We start from the raw sequence: 16,704 nt of genomic DNA on the forward strand, positions 1-16,704 counted from the left end.
CTCCCAGAATGTGTCCGGTCACGCACAACGAAAATTCACTGGGTCAGTCGACAAGTTCCTTTTAGCTAATTGCCAATCCCTACCTGCCCACAAAATCGATATTCACTTACTACTTAGCGATCATGCGCCAGAAGTCCTGCTTCACCTGACTTTCCAGAGATGGATGCTCTGTTAGGAAGGCAGAATGACCAGGTGCAGGTCTGTGGCAATGGGTGACTTCTTTATTAAGAGGGGTCCCTGACCAAGCTTAACCCAGGTGCGAAATGGGGGTCCTATAAGTGCCTCATTAAATGGTATGGGAGGCTCAGAGGGTGCCTGATTAGAGAAGCACTAGACCCACTAGTGTTCAGGTACATATCAGAGTAAAAATAAATCTAGCAAACTGCTTCATTATGAAATACCCATGTGCACGTTGATATTCTCTCAGATTTGATGTTATGCACAATGACATACCATGTAATAAACAATAACAAAATTGCAAGCCCTTCAAAATCCTTTGCTCTAACAAGCGCAATTTGTTCACAGCCCATAAGCAAACTACAAGTCCTGAGGACACAGGTATTTTTCTGGTTGTCCGGATCAAGGACAACTATCTCTCACAGCACATTTACAACTTGCATAACCTCCTCAAAATCAGGATAAGACTGAAAAGTACATATTCTGTATTAATAAAAAGATGCCCACTCCTAATGTAATTTTACTTGCAAGCACCTATAAGTAAATCAGTTATGCCATCAGTGTGATAAAAAATATAGAAATTACTGTAAGAAATAAAATAGATAACAGATGCAATTTACAAGTAAAGAAATAGCACTTGTAGACTTCAATGATACTCACATTTTGAATGCAGTGCCTGTTGCGCAGCTCGTCCAACTGTTTCCCAGTATCCTTTGCATTTTCAGCTTCAGTCCCTACTTCTCCACAACTCTCTTGTGATATTGGCACATCCTTCCTTCCCACCGCCCTTACAATGTTGGGCTTTGGACGCTGTAGTCTCCCCCTCCGTAGAAATGCTGAGTTCACAACCTCAGTTTTCTTTTTTTCTTGCAAGTCGAGGTCTAAATTAGGACTGGAAATAAAAAGAAGAATGCTACTTTACTCTATGTGTTTCCCAATCTACCTCCTAAATTCCGACATTTTATTGGTCGACCCCATTATTCTCTCCACGTTTCCACTCTGCCACTTCCTTAGTACCACACATCCACTGTGGGTTTCTCCCACCATTCGTGGTCTCAAATATTTCATCTTCACAAGCGGAAGAAGTCTTGAATTTAAATTCCTTGAATTAATACCGAACTTCCTCTAGTAAAGCCCCAAAAATCATAAACTAATGCAACTCAGTCCAACTTACAGAGCACTGAGCTGGGCCTATCAACCTACTATGCTTGATACATGTACCATCCTATGAATCACTGGCACAGCACTCACCTGACTTTTATTCACCTTTCAAAAGGTTCCTTCTCTATCTCTGCATAGTCTTTGTCATAAGGACAACATTATTAGTGAGTGTCCTTGACAGCTGTCTTCTGCTCTGCCTTTAAACCACCTTCCAAGATGAATTCACCTCCCTATTTGCCTTCTCTGAACACTTTTCTATTGACCCGCAAATGATCTTCTGCTATCTATTTATCCACCCCAATATTTGACAAAGAATATGGAGCTATATAACATCTGAACGACTCTTTGCACTCAGCCAGAACTCATGAAAGAAAACCTATACACTTCTCAGCTCCATCTCCCCCTGCTCTACAACTCTTCTATCCCTATCTCAGTCAGTTGGGACACACAGTCTCCACACTACGAAATAGCTGAGCATTTAATTTGACTTTCCAAAGAGGCCAAAGTTGTTTCATAAAGATCACAGCCACTGCTATCAAATTTGAACAACTTAGCACTGACAAGATCTTGCCTTGCTTTCACAAACAGCTGAAGATACTGGTTGTGACTAAGCTTTGATATTGATACAGAAATTTCAACTTCCCTCAAAATCTCTTCCTCCCTCAAATCCTTTCTCCTGCCCCAGCAAAAGGCATTAACTTTGTCAGTTTTTAACCTGATTACATACACCTACCTCACTCCTCCTTCATCCAACGTTTGCTGGCTTATCCATGACAGCAAGCACCCCATTATCGAACTTCCCAGGTATTTACTATGTTTTTCTCGAAAGCATCGCTCCACTCAATCTAAATTCACAAAGTTGGAACTTTTATCACCTGTGCATTGAAACCCATCAAGCAAAGTTTGATAGCACCTCTCTTGTGCAACTGTCGAGGCCTATCTCAAGGTATAACACTCCAGGTTTGAGGACCAACACTGATAACATGTCCATACCACTACAATCTCCTTTTTGGCTAAGCATCTGGGTCAACTGTACAGTGTTCCTTTGCAAACATAAAAAACCTTCAAGCATTTCAAGTAATAAATAAAGAGAACACGCCATTGCACCCGTACCATGGGATCAGATTATAGAATCTATTAACTGTTGGTCAGACATGCAACAAGAAGAATACCTGTGCTGAATATTTATCACTGAACAAATTAATGAGCCCTGTAGAAGTTTCAACAGAACGAAAATTGATGGCTTTTTTGACATTGTTAATTTGGCTGCAATCAAAGGATTGGATGTAAACTGCACCATGGACCATCTCAGATCCTATTAGTAAAGGATGGCTGTGGAAGACTAAATGACACAGTTAATTCATATACTTTTTGACCTAATGTACTGAATATTGACACTATATACATTTACAGAGTGCTGAGGTACATTCTTTGGCTCAGGATCAGATAATGGCTCTATGATAGAGGGTTTGTGGGGGCTGTTTCCTCAAACATGTGCACCTGCTTTTGTAATTGAACTTGTAATTAATGACCGGTGGGGAATGTGGTACGTGCAGTCTTTCTTCGTTTTGCCCCAGCCAAAATGATGTAAATCATTTGAAGCATTTAATGTAATTTCTGGTAAAAGAAAAAAGCCACACTAATAATTAGATGTACCATCCGCCATTAATGAAGTATCACCCCTAGCACTACTAGTGATACCTCTTCTGACTGACATGCTTCAATAGCAAATAAACACAAATTCTCATTAAAGCTGTCTCTGCTTATTGGACAAGACAACAGCTTTCTGTACCCAAAACAAAATCAAAGCAGAAATGAAAAAAGTTAAGTGCATGTTCTCCTTCATAAGAATAATCCTGCCCAAGCAGGGCAGCCAGAGCATTTTAAAACATATACATACTTATACACAGCTTTTAACTGGAGAGAATAAATACAAATTTAGCAGCCTACATGTAAGCCAAAATACTGTTTTAGCAAAAAGAAGGAAACGTAACTCTAAAAAGTCATTAATATAAAAACCATGACCAGAAATATCTTTCGCAAACATTTTTGTAAAGGAAAAATGGAAGTGAAGAAGGAAATTTTACCTTATAGGAAGCACCCCTAAGAGGTTCATAACTGGCTTTTTAGGAGAACCATCAGAAGAAGTAAACCAGGATGCCATACAGTGGCAATTACCTCAATTCTCTTTTCTAGCTCCTGCTGACGGAAGCCCTTAGCACAGCGTCTCGCTCTTAGTTTTGATAAACCTACTTTAACTTCTGTAAATGAATACAATTTTTGTACTGTCTTGCAAGTGCTGCATCTCTTTACGAAGTGTCTCTTGTGTTTCAAGCAAAAATGGGAAAAGGACCCATGTAGATTGTGTGTAGTCTGTCTCCTATATCCTCAAACTATGGAACAGTGTCTGTTTTGCTCTAAGATGTCATCCAGAACATCAAAGAAAACTGGTGTACATAAAAGTCAAGCGGAGGCTAGCAAGCCCTAAGCAGTGGATAAGCAGAGACACTGAAATTTTGAAGAACTAGAGGAATTTAATCCTTTCCTAAAGAAAAAGTTACTTACCTCCAGTAGCGATTTTTCTGTATAGACCTATTCTAGTTGCAGATTCCTTACCTTAGAATTTCCCCCAGGCGTTAGGCTGGATCCAAAGATTTTTGTTCAAGCAGCACCCTTGTGTGCAGTGAGGTGGTGTCGATCAACTCTGCGTCTGTTGTTGGCGGTGTGGTTGCCGTGATGATGTCAGGGTCGTATATAGGTGCCACCACAACACGTTGACAGCAGTTTCTTTTCATGACTTTCCACTGCAGTAGCGCAGAGCCATGAAGAACACTGAAAATGGTGCGCAGAACTAGGGCCCTGAAAGGGGAATCCCTGTCCCTAGAAAACAGTTCACAGTGCGGGAAGGATGGGCAGGTCGGTAACGAACCTGCAACTACAATATGTCTCTACCAGATAAATCTTTACCGAAGGTAAGTAACTTGTTCATATGATAGAGACCTCTAGTTGAAGAATCCTTACCTTAGAAGAGATACCCAAACTATACCATCCTCTGAGGCGGGCCGCAAACCAAGGTCATACTAGAAAGTCCTGCAGGACCGAACAACCAAAGTAGCTGTCTCTGCAGACGTGACTGTCCAAGCAGTAATGTTTAGTGAATGTGTACAAGGATGCCCACGTTGCTGCCTGGCAGATATCGAAGCAAGATACTGTGTGTGCTCACGCTGTGGTGGCATCAGTTGCTCTGGTGGAGTGAGCACGTAAGCCCTCAGGGGGTTGCTTTTTTGCCAAAGAATAGCACATTTTGATGCAGAGCATCACCCAACGCGAGATGGTGAGCTTCTACATCGCCTGCCCTTTCTTCACACCCACATATCCTATTAAGAGTTGATCGTCCACCCGGAAATTTTTAGTATGATTGAGGTAGAACGCCAACACTCTTTTTGAATCCAGACGGTGGAGTCTTTCCTCTTCATGAGAGGGATGTGGAGGTGCCTAAAAAGTAGGCAAGGTGATGGATTGGCCTACATGAAAAGGTGTACCAACTTTAGGAAGAAAGGAAGCCCTGGTACCAAGCACCACTTTGTCAGGATGGACAGATAACAATGGTGACTTTGAAGAAAGAGCTTGAAGCTCACTCACTCAGTGAGCAGAGGTGATGACGATCAGGAAAACAGTTTTTAATGTGAGGAGCTGTAGCGGACAATTGTGAAGTGGTTCGAAAGGGATACACATAGGGCAGGTAAGGACCAGGTTTAAGTCCCATTGGGGAATAATGAACGGGCCGGAGGAAACAAATGGGTAAGTCCTTTAAGGAACCTCCCAACAATGGGAGACTTGAATAAGGAAAGTTGGTCTGGCAATCTGAGAAAGGCCGAGATAGCAGATAAATAGCCCTTAAGGGTGCCCAAAGCAGAGCCCTGCTGGGCAATAGAAAGGATGAACAGGAGAACCTCAGACAGAGGTGCAAAAAGGAGACCAAGGGACTTGTTGGTACACCGTGCCACAAATGTGTGCAAACGACAGGCGTATACCGATTTGGTGGAGTGACGTTTGGCTGCCAACATAAGGTGGAAGGAAGGTAGAAAGTTGTCATTTGCTGCTGCTCAATCTCCATGCAAGAAGGCAGAGACTGGACAGGTTTGGGTGGAGAACAGTCCCCTGCTGCTGCGACTGAAGATCCTCCCGAAGGGACAGTATGATCGGAGGATCCATAGCCATGCTCAGTAGCTCTGGATATCATACTCTATGTGCCCAGTCTGGAGCCACAAGGATTACTTGGGCCCGGTCGCTCTTGATCTTCTTCAGAACTCTGGGCAGAAGTGGTATTGGCAGGGAGGCATAAAGGAGGCCTGAGCTCCACTTGAGATGAAAAGCACCACTGAACGAGTGCCACCTTGGAAACTCCAACGTGCAAAAAACATTGCACGTTCTCTGTGGAGGCGAACAGATCTAACTAAGGCTCTCCCCACTGCTAAAAAAAGAGGAGTTGCACCACCTCCGGATGGAGATGGCACTTGTGATTGACTATGCATCGACGGCTGAGTTCATCTGCTCTGGTGTTGAGAGAGCCCGTCAGTTGTTGAACCACCAGGGTTATGCCCTGGTGTTCCAGCCATGTCCAGGCGCGTAGAGCCTCTTGACAAAGGGTCCACGACCCCACTCCGCCCTGCTTGTTGCAGTACCACAGGGCAGTTGTGTAGTCCGGGAACACCTGCATCACTTTTAACTTTTAGAGACAGAAGGAATGCATTCAATGCAAGCTTGATCACACAAAGCTCCAAAAGATTGATGTGGAGTCCAGACTCCACCGGAGACCATAGATCTCTGATATTCGCCTCTCCCATGTGGCCGCTCCATCCCAGAAGTGGCGCATCTGTCACTACTGTAAAATCTGGTTGGGGAAAGGAGTTGACCCAATCGCAATTCGAAAGCCACCACTGCAGATCTTGCGCAGTTCCTTCTGAGATCTGGACCACGTCGGAGAGGTTTCCCTGATGCTGCGCTGACTGGAACGTAAGGTCCCACTGCAGAGCCCACATATGCCATCAGGGATGTGTCATCAGCAGGATGCAGGAGGCCATGGGGCCCAGCAGCCTCAGTCATTCTCACAGAAATCCAGGCTGGAGGCTGAAACATCAGAATCATAGCCCAAATATCCTGGACTCGCTTTTTGGGAGGATAAGCCCAAAACCATCCAGAACAGAAAGGGAGCATCCGAGAAGGAGTCAGGTGTGACTTCTGCACTCACTGGGGTTCACTATAAACATGCTGAAGGTTCACCGTAGTCTGAAGATGGGAGACGACCGTCTGGGCCGTGCTCGCCTTTAACAGCCAGTCCTCGAGATAAGGGAAACTGCAACCCCTAACCTGTGCAATGAGCTGCAACCACTGACACCACATTCGTGAACACCAGAAGGGCGCTTGTAAGGCCAAGAGGGAGCATATTTAATTGAAAGTGCTTGTGGTCTACCACGATTCGCAAGTAGCGTCTGTGGGCAGGCAGGATGGGAATATGGAAGTAAGAATCCTGCAAGTCCAATGCTGCCATCCAGTCTTCAGGGTCCAAGGCAGACTGTGTAGGAAAGTACCCTCTTCCTTGGCACGGTTAGCCCATTTTCTACCTTATGTCAGTGTGTCTACTGGGATCCTGCTAATCAGGACCCCAGAAGTTATGCTCTCTCCCTTCAAAATGGTTGTTGGATACTGTTAACACAGTATTCCATCCACAATTGGCATACTGGTACTCCCTTATAAGTCCCTAGTATATGGTACCAAGATACCCAGGGCATTGGGGTTCCAGGGAATCCCTATTGGCTGCATCATGTATTTTGCCACCCATAGGGAGCCCATGCAAAGACTTCTGCAGCACTGCCATTGCAGCCTGAGTGAAAAGGTGCACGCACCCTTTCACTACATTTACACTGCACCAGGTCACTGGCATCTGCCAAGTATCTAAGCACCTTTGACTTGACGGCAGGGTATTGGTAGATCAAACTGTCACAGGATGCAAAACCCGAAACTGCTTTCTCAACCATTGGAGGGCATTATCAGTTTACAGTTATGCCCTTTGGTTTGAAGAATGCACCTGCCACTTTTCAGAGGTTGATGAATGCAGTCCTCCAAGGTCAAGAAGCTTTTAGTGCAGCATATCTAGATGATATAACTGTCTTTAGCTCCACCTGGGATGACCACCTGGTCCACCTATGGAAAGCTTTGGAGGCTCTGCAAAAAGCAGGCCTTAATATCAAGGCTTCAAAGTGCCAGAGAGGGCAGAGGAAGGTGGTTTCTCTGGGACACCTAGAAGGTAGGGGACAGATTTAGCCGCTGCAGGGGGATCCAAACTATTTTAGATTGGACTCCTCCTACAACACAGACCCAGGTCAGAGCCTTTCTAGGTGTCACTGGGGATTACAGGAGGTTCATTAAGAACTATGGCTCCATTGTTGCCCCTCTTAATGACCTCACCTCAAAGAAGATGCCTAAAAAGGTATTATGGACAGCCAACTGTCAAAAAGCTTTTGAGGAGCTAAAACAGGATATGTGCTCTGCACCTGTCCTACAAAGTCCAAACCGCTCCAAGAGGTTCATAGTTCAGACTGATGCTTCAGAGACAGGGGTTGGGCCGTTCTTTCACAGCTTAATACAGAGGGCCAGGACCAACCAGTTGCTTTTATCATCAGAAGGTTGACCCCCAGGAAAACAGCGTTGGTCAGCCATAGAGAGGGAGGCCCTTGCTGTGGCCTGGGCCTTTAAGTTGAGACCATGCCTCTTTAGTACTCACTTCATTGTTCAAACAGACCACACACCTCTCTCCTGGCTTAACCAGATGAAAGGAGAAAACCCAAAATAGATGAGGTGGTCCATTTCCCTACAGGGGATGGACTTTACAGTGCACTCCAATGCAAATGGACTCTCCAGATATTTCCAATTAGACAAAAAAGACTCACCTGGGCAAGGTTAGCAATATTATCCCTCGTTTGGGGGGTGTTGGAGGATTGTGTAGGAAAGTACCCTCTTTCTCGACATGGTTACCCCTATGTTCTGCCTGTCAGTGTGCTTGACTGTGTCTACTGGGATCCTGTTAATCAGGAGCCCAGTAGTTATGCTCTCTCCCTTCAAAATGGTTGCTGGATACTGTTAACACAGTATCTCATCCACAATTGGCATACTGGTGCCCCTTTATAAGTCCCTAGTATATGGTACCTAGGTACCCAGGGCACCCCTATGGGCTGCAGCATATATCTTGCCACCCATAGGGAGCCCATGCAAAGGCTTCTGCAGGACTGGCATTGCAGCCTGCGAGAAAAGGTACATGCACCCTTTTGCTGCTATAGCAGGCCCTCCAGCCCTGAGGGCAGGGTGCAAAGTACCTCTGTGTGAGGGCACCCCTGCACTAGCAGAGGTGCCCCCATGACTTCCAGGACCATTTTCTTGGACTTTGAGTGCAGGGACGCCATTTTACGCGTGTACTGGACATAGGTCACTACTTATGTCCAGCTACATAATGTTAACTCCGAGCATAGGCATGTTTGGTATCAAACATGTTGGAATCATACCCCAAGGCTTTTACAAGCATTGGTTGTATGATTCCATGTACTCTGGGAGCTCCTTAGAAGACCCCCAGTTTTGCCATTCCAGCCTTCTGAGGTTTGTCAGGCAGCCCCAGCTGCTGCTACCTCACAGACAGGTTTATGCCCTCCTGTTGCTTGGAAAGCTTGAGCCCAGGAAGACAGAACAAAGGATTTCTTTTGGTAGAGGGGTGTTACACCCTCTCCCTTTGGAAATAAGGTGTTACAGGCTTGGGAGGGGTAGCCTCCCCAAGCCACTGGAAATGCTTTGAGAGGCACATTTGGTGCCCTCCTTGCATAATCCAGTCCTCACCAGTTCAGGGACCCCAGTGCCTACTCTGGCGCAAAACTGGACAAAGGAAAGGGGAGTGGCCATTCCTCTGTCCATCACCACGCCAAATTGAGTGAGACAACTGAATAAAGACTTCAGCCCCGAAATTCAGCATCTTCAAATAGAGGCAGCAACATAGCTTCTGCTTGCCGTCCTTATCTTGTTACAAATATATTTTCTTGCATTGTGTTCTTTGCATACTCTAAGTGGAGACATGAGAAAGGGGTTTGCCACTTTGCATGCACTGCCACATAAAACAGCATAAAAACTTTAAGCATGTCTCCCTCAAACAGATTCCCAAATCACAGATGAAAGGCAGTCATCACTACCTTCGAAACATTATTATGTTCTTAGATTTAATTCTCTACATCACTTCAATCCAGACTACATTTTCAATCTTCCAAAAAGCTTACTTAATCTTTCCTAAAGTTCACAAATTCGTAGGGCAAACTACTTGCTACAAAACTGTCCTATGGCAGCAAAATATCTCCACACATTAAGCTTTATGACAATGGTAACATCATTATCCGTACCACTCATGTTATTCTAAAAGCCTACAAACTGAACTGCTCCTTTCTATCACACCAGATAGACCACTTTAAAACCAGCCCAAACCCCTTGAACCACTTAAACCATCAGCCAGTGCTCAACACCAAACTCCCAAAATACTTATTAAGGCATTGTCACCTTACTTCCTATGTTCATATGCATCCCTCAAGAGACCCACACCAGGCTCATTCCCTGGTCAATGTATCTGAGATGATCACAATATGAAGTTTCTATAACCACAGACATTTGAACCATTGAATTATCTCAAATGCATATTCATCCAGAAGCACTGCCAAACATACCATTTAACAATGTAGCCAGCAACACTGGTGAGGCCAAACAAGGTTTTAACATGTCTGGATTAGCTTTTGCTAATGTACAGAGGGGTCATGGCACAGCAGTAAAGGTTGAACTTTCACAGGCTGGGGAAAGGACAGACTGATCTGCATATAACTGTTCCTGTCTGTAGAAGAACAGTGAACAAAAACATGATGAACTGGAAAACAGTTGAGAGTAGAACCGGAGTCAAACATCTATCCATCACACTCACCAACAAAAGCATTTCTGGGTATGAGGGAGACACGATTCCACAAAGCTTTCATCAGACTAACTCCTCAAAGCATTCTGCGCTGGAACAGAGAATAAGGATGACAATGTTGTGTTGCACTCTTCTGACTCATTTGCCTAAAAATCACAAAGGGCCCTATGATTACCTCCTTTGATATCGCATGGGAAAGTGTCACCAATCCAGCCCAGCTTCATAGGTGAAATTATCAACCATCCTTCTAAGAAATCACTCTCCATTTTCTGCTCTGATTTGCTAGCCTTGCCCAATACTTGCTCTAGTTACCAGTCTTCTTATTAGGTGATTACACCATTTATGTAGATGACCCCTTGAACAATTACCCCGGACAAAGGTGGTAAATATGTCTAAACTTTATTTCTCAGCTGCCTGAATGGCAACAGCTAGTCTGATTTTCCCTTGAATTTCCATCCTTCGTGTTACCAGTGTGCTACTTATTCAATCGTATGACCAATATCTCATTAAATATTTTAGGATTGCAAAACAGCCTACTCAAACCATCTACAAAGTTAATGACTTTCACTCTATATACATCAACCTTCAAATCTGTCACCAGTATAACTTTGTCCTTCAACTGTGCAATTATATACTGTTCACCTAAGAAATCGTGCTCCACATTCTGTTCCAACTTGCTCAATTTTCTATAATACTTGTTCTTGCTAGTTATAAGAGCCTTCCTATCAAGTGATTTCTTCCTTAGTATAGATGACCTCTTGTGCAATTATGCCCACAAAATAGTGTTTGATACAGATAATCTCCCCCACCCCAAATTGGCTAAAAGACAGCTACATCTGATTTTCTCTTTAATTCCCACCCTTCATATTTCAAATAGGCTAGTTATACGATTTTAAGACTACTACGTCAGTTCATCTGCAGGAATGCAAAACAGTCTACCCAAACCATCTATAGAGTAAATGTCTTGTACTCTATTGAGGTAACACCACAACATCAACCTAATCCCGTTCCTGAACTCCTTTGCAGCCTGTGTGCCGTTAATATACAGCAGCCACTTTATGGTTCAGGGCACCATTGAAAAACAAATCACTACTGAACAAGAGCAGGTAAAAACTACTCACAACTTGTAACCCCAAAACAAATCTTCTGAAAACAATTTGTGCTCTGATATCCCAATAGTGGGAAAAGAGAAAGATTCTGATAAGTTCTAATTTTCATTACATTGGGTCCCTTTGCTGCATCTTCTATAGAGAATACAAACATGCCTTGCACAGAACAGAAAAGGCGTACTATCTGTCCAGAATATCAGCAGCTGTAAATGTTTCAAAGAACATGTGCATTATCTACTACTAAATAACAAAAAAGATGTATTTGTAAAGCTCAACATTCACTCCTGAGAGGCTTGTAGTCATACTGCCATTTATTTTAATCAACATTCAATGGTTCTCATTGTACCAATATGAGATCCACCTGGATACAAACCTGTGTCCCTGGGGTCAGGTAAAGGTCCCAGTAGTGATGCTTTAATCCAATGATCCTCTTTGATATGGCTTCTTGACAATATAGCCACCCGTCTCTGGGCCACCTTCCCAGAAAATACGTTACTATTTAGTGTCCTTTCTCATTAACAAAACTGAGACTATTCAACCCAATATTTCTAACTCCATTTGCCTGCTTCCTTCAGACCTACTGCTTCTCACAAGCCCGCTCTTTTCTCAAGATAAACCCTACATTGTTTTTGCAGTGAAGGAGACATTTGGATCACTTGCTGCCCATATTGTACTTGACAGTTTCTGAAGATTGCAGTGTGTTAATTCTGAACATACTACACATTGGAGCTATTTGCACCTTATAGCATCTTGAAACAAATAGGTATTAATCCAAAAATGCTATTAAAAATACAATTGAGTTTCACAAGCTATCTGCACATGTCCTAAAGCAGTTTGATATTTCAATGGCATTTAGGAAATAATCAAGCAATAAATATTGTTTTAGATCTCACCTTTCATGTACTCCAGCAGCCTTTTCTGTAATTTCAGATGCTGCTCTATTTTCTTTCTCGGTCGTGCACTCTGACAGGTCTGGGAGAAGCACTTGTTCTAGCAAGCTGGACTGCTGTGGCAAGTTAGGAAGTTCTTCCTCTTCATATGTTTTGCTTATTAGAGGCTTGGAGGAAGACATTTGTTGATCTTCACTGTCTGGTGTCTGCATTGTAAAAAATATTTTTTATAGTTTTCAAAACAAGAATGTGCATGATGATAGTTAAGTATATACATAAGAAGTAACATCATGGCAAACTAATACAATAAAATGAAGTGTCTTCATAAGACTTCAGAAGAGGGCATCCTTAAAATAAATGACTGCTTTATTTAATCAGCATAATTAACAGAAAACTCACCAAAGAACACTACTGCATTACATGAGTTAAAAAAGCAGTTTGGTGTAGCTGGTGTCTGCACATACCTATAGAAATAAGTGTCACTGTTTTAACAGAAGAAACATTCACAACTGTACAGGTGAAAAAAAATAGAACTTTCAGGATTCCCGTTATTTAATTAATCTATGCTCTTCAATTCATATCTGTGTCAAATGAAAAGAATGTTTATTGTATCACTGTATTATCTAGCCCTGGCAACTCTTCATATTTATATTTCTTTCCTTAAACATACAGGTAAACGTCAGAATAAAATGTTTGAAACCCTGGCCATTTGGACAACAAATATGGCACCTTTGAGATCTATTCTTTAAATTCTGTGATTGCCTTATTTAAAAAAAGTAGTATATGCAACGGACACACAAAAAATAATTTAATATAGTACTTCCTAAGCACAACTGTGCAAAAGCAACCAGGCTTACACAGCTTCACTCCTTATGGAATTTAATGTAAGCCCACAATAATGCTCAAGCACATATCATTATCTTCATATTTTTTTTTTCACAATACTGTTCTTTTTGTAAGTTTATCTTTTCTTTTTATATGATTCTTGAACACCTTTGCTTCATTGGGGAAGCTGAAGGACACATGAATCTAGACCAGTTTAGTAATACAAACATTTTGCTAGACGAGACCGGTTTCTTTCACAGCCTGAAATGATTCTAGATTCAGAAGGTGAGCAGAGATTAAGCAGTGGTATAAATGCCTTATGCAGTAAGTGGTAAAGGGTGGGTTTCTGCAAATAAATGTTTTGGAACATTGTTACTATCAGGTGCTTTCCTTTGCAAGTGTACATCCACAAGTAGTGTTCAGTTCTGATGATCATGTAGTTGTCATACATATACATATACTGAGGCATTTGACATATATTCAAACATTTTTTACCTTGTAGGGAGAGTCCTTGGTTTTGACTTAAAGGCTTCCTTACAAGTGTATAAAACATTTGAACAGTTTGCACTATCCATCTCACTAGGTTCATTTGCAGCAAATCAAGACCCATACTTTGTCCAGTGTATGTCACAAAAAACAGTTAGTCTTTCTCAATGATTTTGTTCCCTGGAATTAGGGTCCATTGATCCTTCCACCTTTAGCTGTTGGGGGAAAAAAATGTGGGTCGCTGAATACAATGATTCACAGAACTGTGAGACTATCTTAGGGATGAATTAGGTAGTGGTCCTCCACAACCACCCGGCCTGTCCCTGTGTGCTTGTAAACAGAGCTCTTGAATTAGCAAGGTATGGAACTTGCTCATCCTGTATAATGTGACTGTAATCAAAATGTCCCATTTTAGTGATTGGTGTTTCAGATCAGCTCAAAGGGATGTCTCAATAGGTTATGCTAATATGAAGTTTAAACTTCACATAGGTGTTGGAGTAAAACTCGGTGAGCAAATTCTCTTTGTCTATTCCAGGAAACCTTTGATTACTGATACTGCAAATGGGTTTTTACCTGAAGCACCTCTTGTGTATGCGACCAATGTTCATAAGTGTAGAGCAGTTTACAATCCACTAATTACAGGAGGTATGCACTGAACATGGTGTAACTTGGTGATTTGCATTGTGTGCACAAACATCCATTTCACTGCATAAAAACCTACACGTGGTTACCTTCTTTGCTTCCATTATCACACCTGTACATTTCTTAAGTGGAGATGACCATATTCTAAGTTTTCAGGAGCCAAGTCACCAAGCTAAGACTTGCATGGTCTAAGTGGTGTACTCTTCCCATCTGAATCACTGAGCCTATTACTTGCAGGAATCATTACTTGGGAGTACCACATCTGCTGTTCTTACTGCATGGATAACTAAGATTAATGTCACAGTTGCTTCCTAGGATTTAATGGCCACTACTAGGATCAGTAAAATTAGTAGAAAAGTGTATGTTTCAGACCAGTCTATATGACAGTGTATTCATTTGGAACTGGAGGTGTGGAAAACTGAATGTGAAAACTAGTCTGGGTTCCCTCCCAAGTTTGAAATATCAGGTCCACACCTTGATCTAGCTCCCATTTGTAAAATAATCCTCCTGCTCTACTTAGCCTGGCTGCCTCTTTGTTTTACTCTGCTAGTAGGTGAATTGCCACCATAGTTATGTCTATCTCCAAATCTCCGGTTCTAGACTCAAGGGCATATATTGTCTTGTGGCACAGTTGTAGTCAGGACACTGCTGTTGAATTCTCTGTCTACATTCTTCTACCATGCCTACCGCTTGTGTGAAATGCTTTCAGTGGCAGAAACATGGTTTCCGGTCTCAGAACAATGTGCTTAATCAATTCTTCCTGTGTACAATGACCTCAGATCTTCAACATCCCTAATGTCAGTATGCCACCCTGAGTGAGATGCATCTGTGTAACTATCAGTGTTGTGATTGGATGTTAAGTCTCAGTCCTTCATCATGTCATCTACTGTCTACCAAGAATTGTTCTTCCTGTAGTTTTGTGCATAAAATTGGCAACATCATCTCAATCCGATCATGTGTGACCACTGGTTCACAAGCCACTGTGGCATGGGTATCATGTGTATTATGGCAAAAGGTATGGAATACATATAATGTCATAATTCCTAACATCTTCATCAAATAGCTCACTGACCGATAACGTGACATCTGGCAGAGATTACCTTTTTCTCTCAATACTAGAAGTCTCCTCTGCATGGGGAAAGCCTAGGCTTTCAAAGAGTCTAATTTCACACCCAGGAAAATATTTAGCGGTTATAGTTTGACCAATAATTTATCCATGTGTTCGGCAAATCCCATTTTGAACAATGTCTGCATCGCCTGGCTTAGGATATGTAAGCAGGAGACTTTAATGGTCAATTTACTCAATGTAGCCTCTCTCACCTACCACTGTGATCACTTGTTGCAATGTTGTCATTTTGAATTTGTGAGCCTTTAGAACCTATTATTACCAGCACTCTAAGAGTGAAATGTTGGCTTGGCCTTAGAAAAAGTGGTTGCCTTCTTTCTTTGGGATGCTCTCTAAAGGTAAAATTTCCTAATACCGTATTCCACTTCTTGTTGCAGAAGCTTGACATAATCTTTCTTGTAGTTTAAAGCTTTGATGGCATATTGGGAGGAATCTTTTCTAATTATATACAGTATTCATGTTGTATGACATTTAGTATCCACATTTGTTTGTTTCACCTGAGCCGCCCTTTGGTCTATGGCCTTTTCCTTTGGCTGTAGCCCAGAAGGAATGTCTCCCCTGTCCTGAGAGCTGCAACTCGGATGGTTTACCTTGTGATCCTAACCCTCAGTTTGCCTAGAATTGCTGTTCAAGCACAGGGTGTCCATGTCCTCTTCTTTTGCTTGCTGGATCCCCCTCATAGTGTTACTGGACTGCTTCATTTGCTCCAGTGAGTTATCCACCACTGGATCAAACAGGATGACTCTTGTAAGGGTTGGTTGATTACTTTCTCCTATACCTCCCCCATTTAACACCTTAATGCAGGATGACTCTTGTAAGGGTGTGTTGATTAGGTTCTCCTATCCCTCCCCATTTAACACCTCAATGCACGATGACTACTGTAAGCGTGTGTTGATTACATTCTCCTGTACCTCCCCATTTAACACCGGAAAGTCTGAGTCATTAGTGTCTTTTCGATGTTGCCAGCACACAGTTGTCTTCTGGATGTGTTGAAGGATGATTTTAAGCATGTATGTGATATGGTCTTTCCCTCTAAGATGACACTCTTTTCAGTCTTACTATATTCCTCTGGCAGATGCTGCATGAGGTGCTTCAATCTCTTCCCAGTGTCAATGGCCATACCTGTGAGAGGGGACAAAAGTATGCAACACCTACCAACCTGAGCACAGCAACAGCCTCGCCCAACTGATAGAGAATTTAAACAATTAGATCACCTTCTGAGCCGACTCCATTTCCCCCCCAAACACAACAATAAAACCTGATCCAGACCCTACTACATGGAGAAACTCAGACTGAAGA

General features: G+C 42.6%; 1 protein-coding gene across 2 annotated transcripts in view; it reads right to left on the reverse strand.

Annotated features, from left to right (window-relative positions):
- The window catches only part of BDP1 (BDP1 general transcription factor IIIB subunit), a 1,097,554-nt gene that overhangs the window by 569,125 nt on the left and 511,725 nt on the right, over positions 1–16,704 (reverse strand). For both annotated transcript variants that reach the window (XM_069224223.1, XM_069224213.1), the window contains exons 23-24: positions 12,330–12,532; positions 838–1,069 (exon numbers count right to left, since the gene is read on the reverse strand). In XM_069224223.1, coding sequence (XP_069080324.1) covers positions 838–1,069; positions 12,330–12,532 — 435 coding nt within the window. The remainder of the gene's footprint in view (positions 1–837; positions 1,070–12,329; positions 12,533–16,704) is intronic.

The sequence above is a fragment of the Pleurodeles waltl genome, chromosome 1_1 (assembly GCF_031143425.1).
Source record: "Pleurodeles waltl isolate 20211129_DDA chromosome 1_1, aPleWal1.hap1.20221129, whole genome shotgun sequence".
NCBI classification, from domain to species: Eukaryota; Metazoa; Chordata; class Amphibia; order Caudata; family Salamandridae; genus Pleurodeles; species Pleurodeles waltl.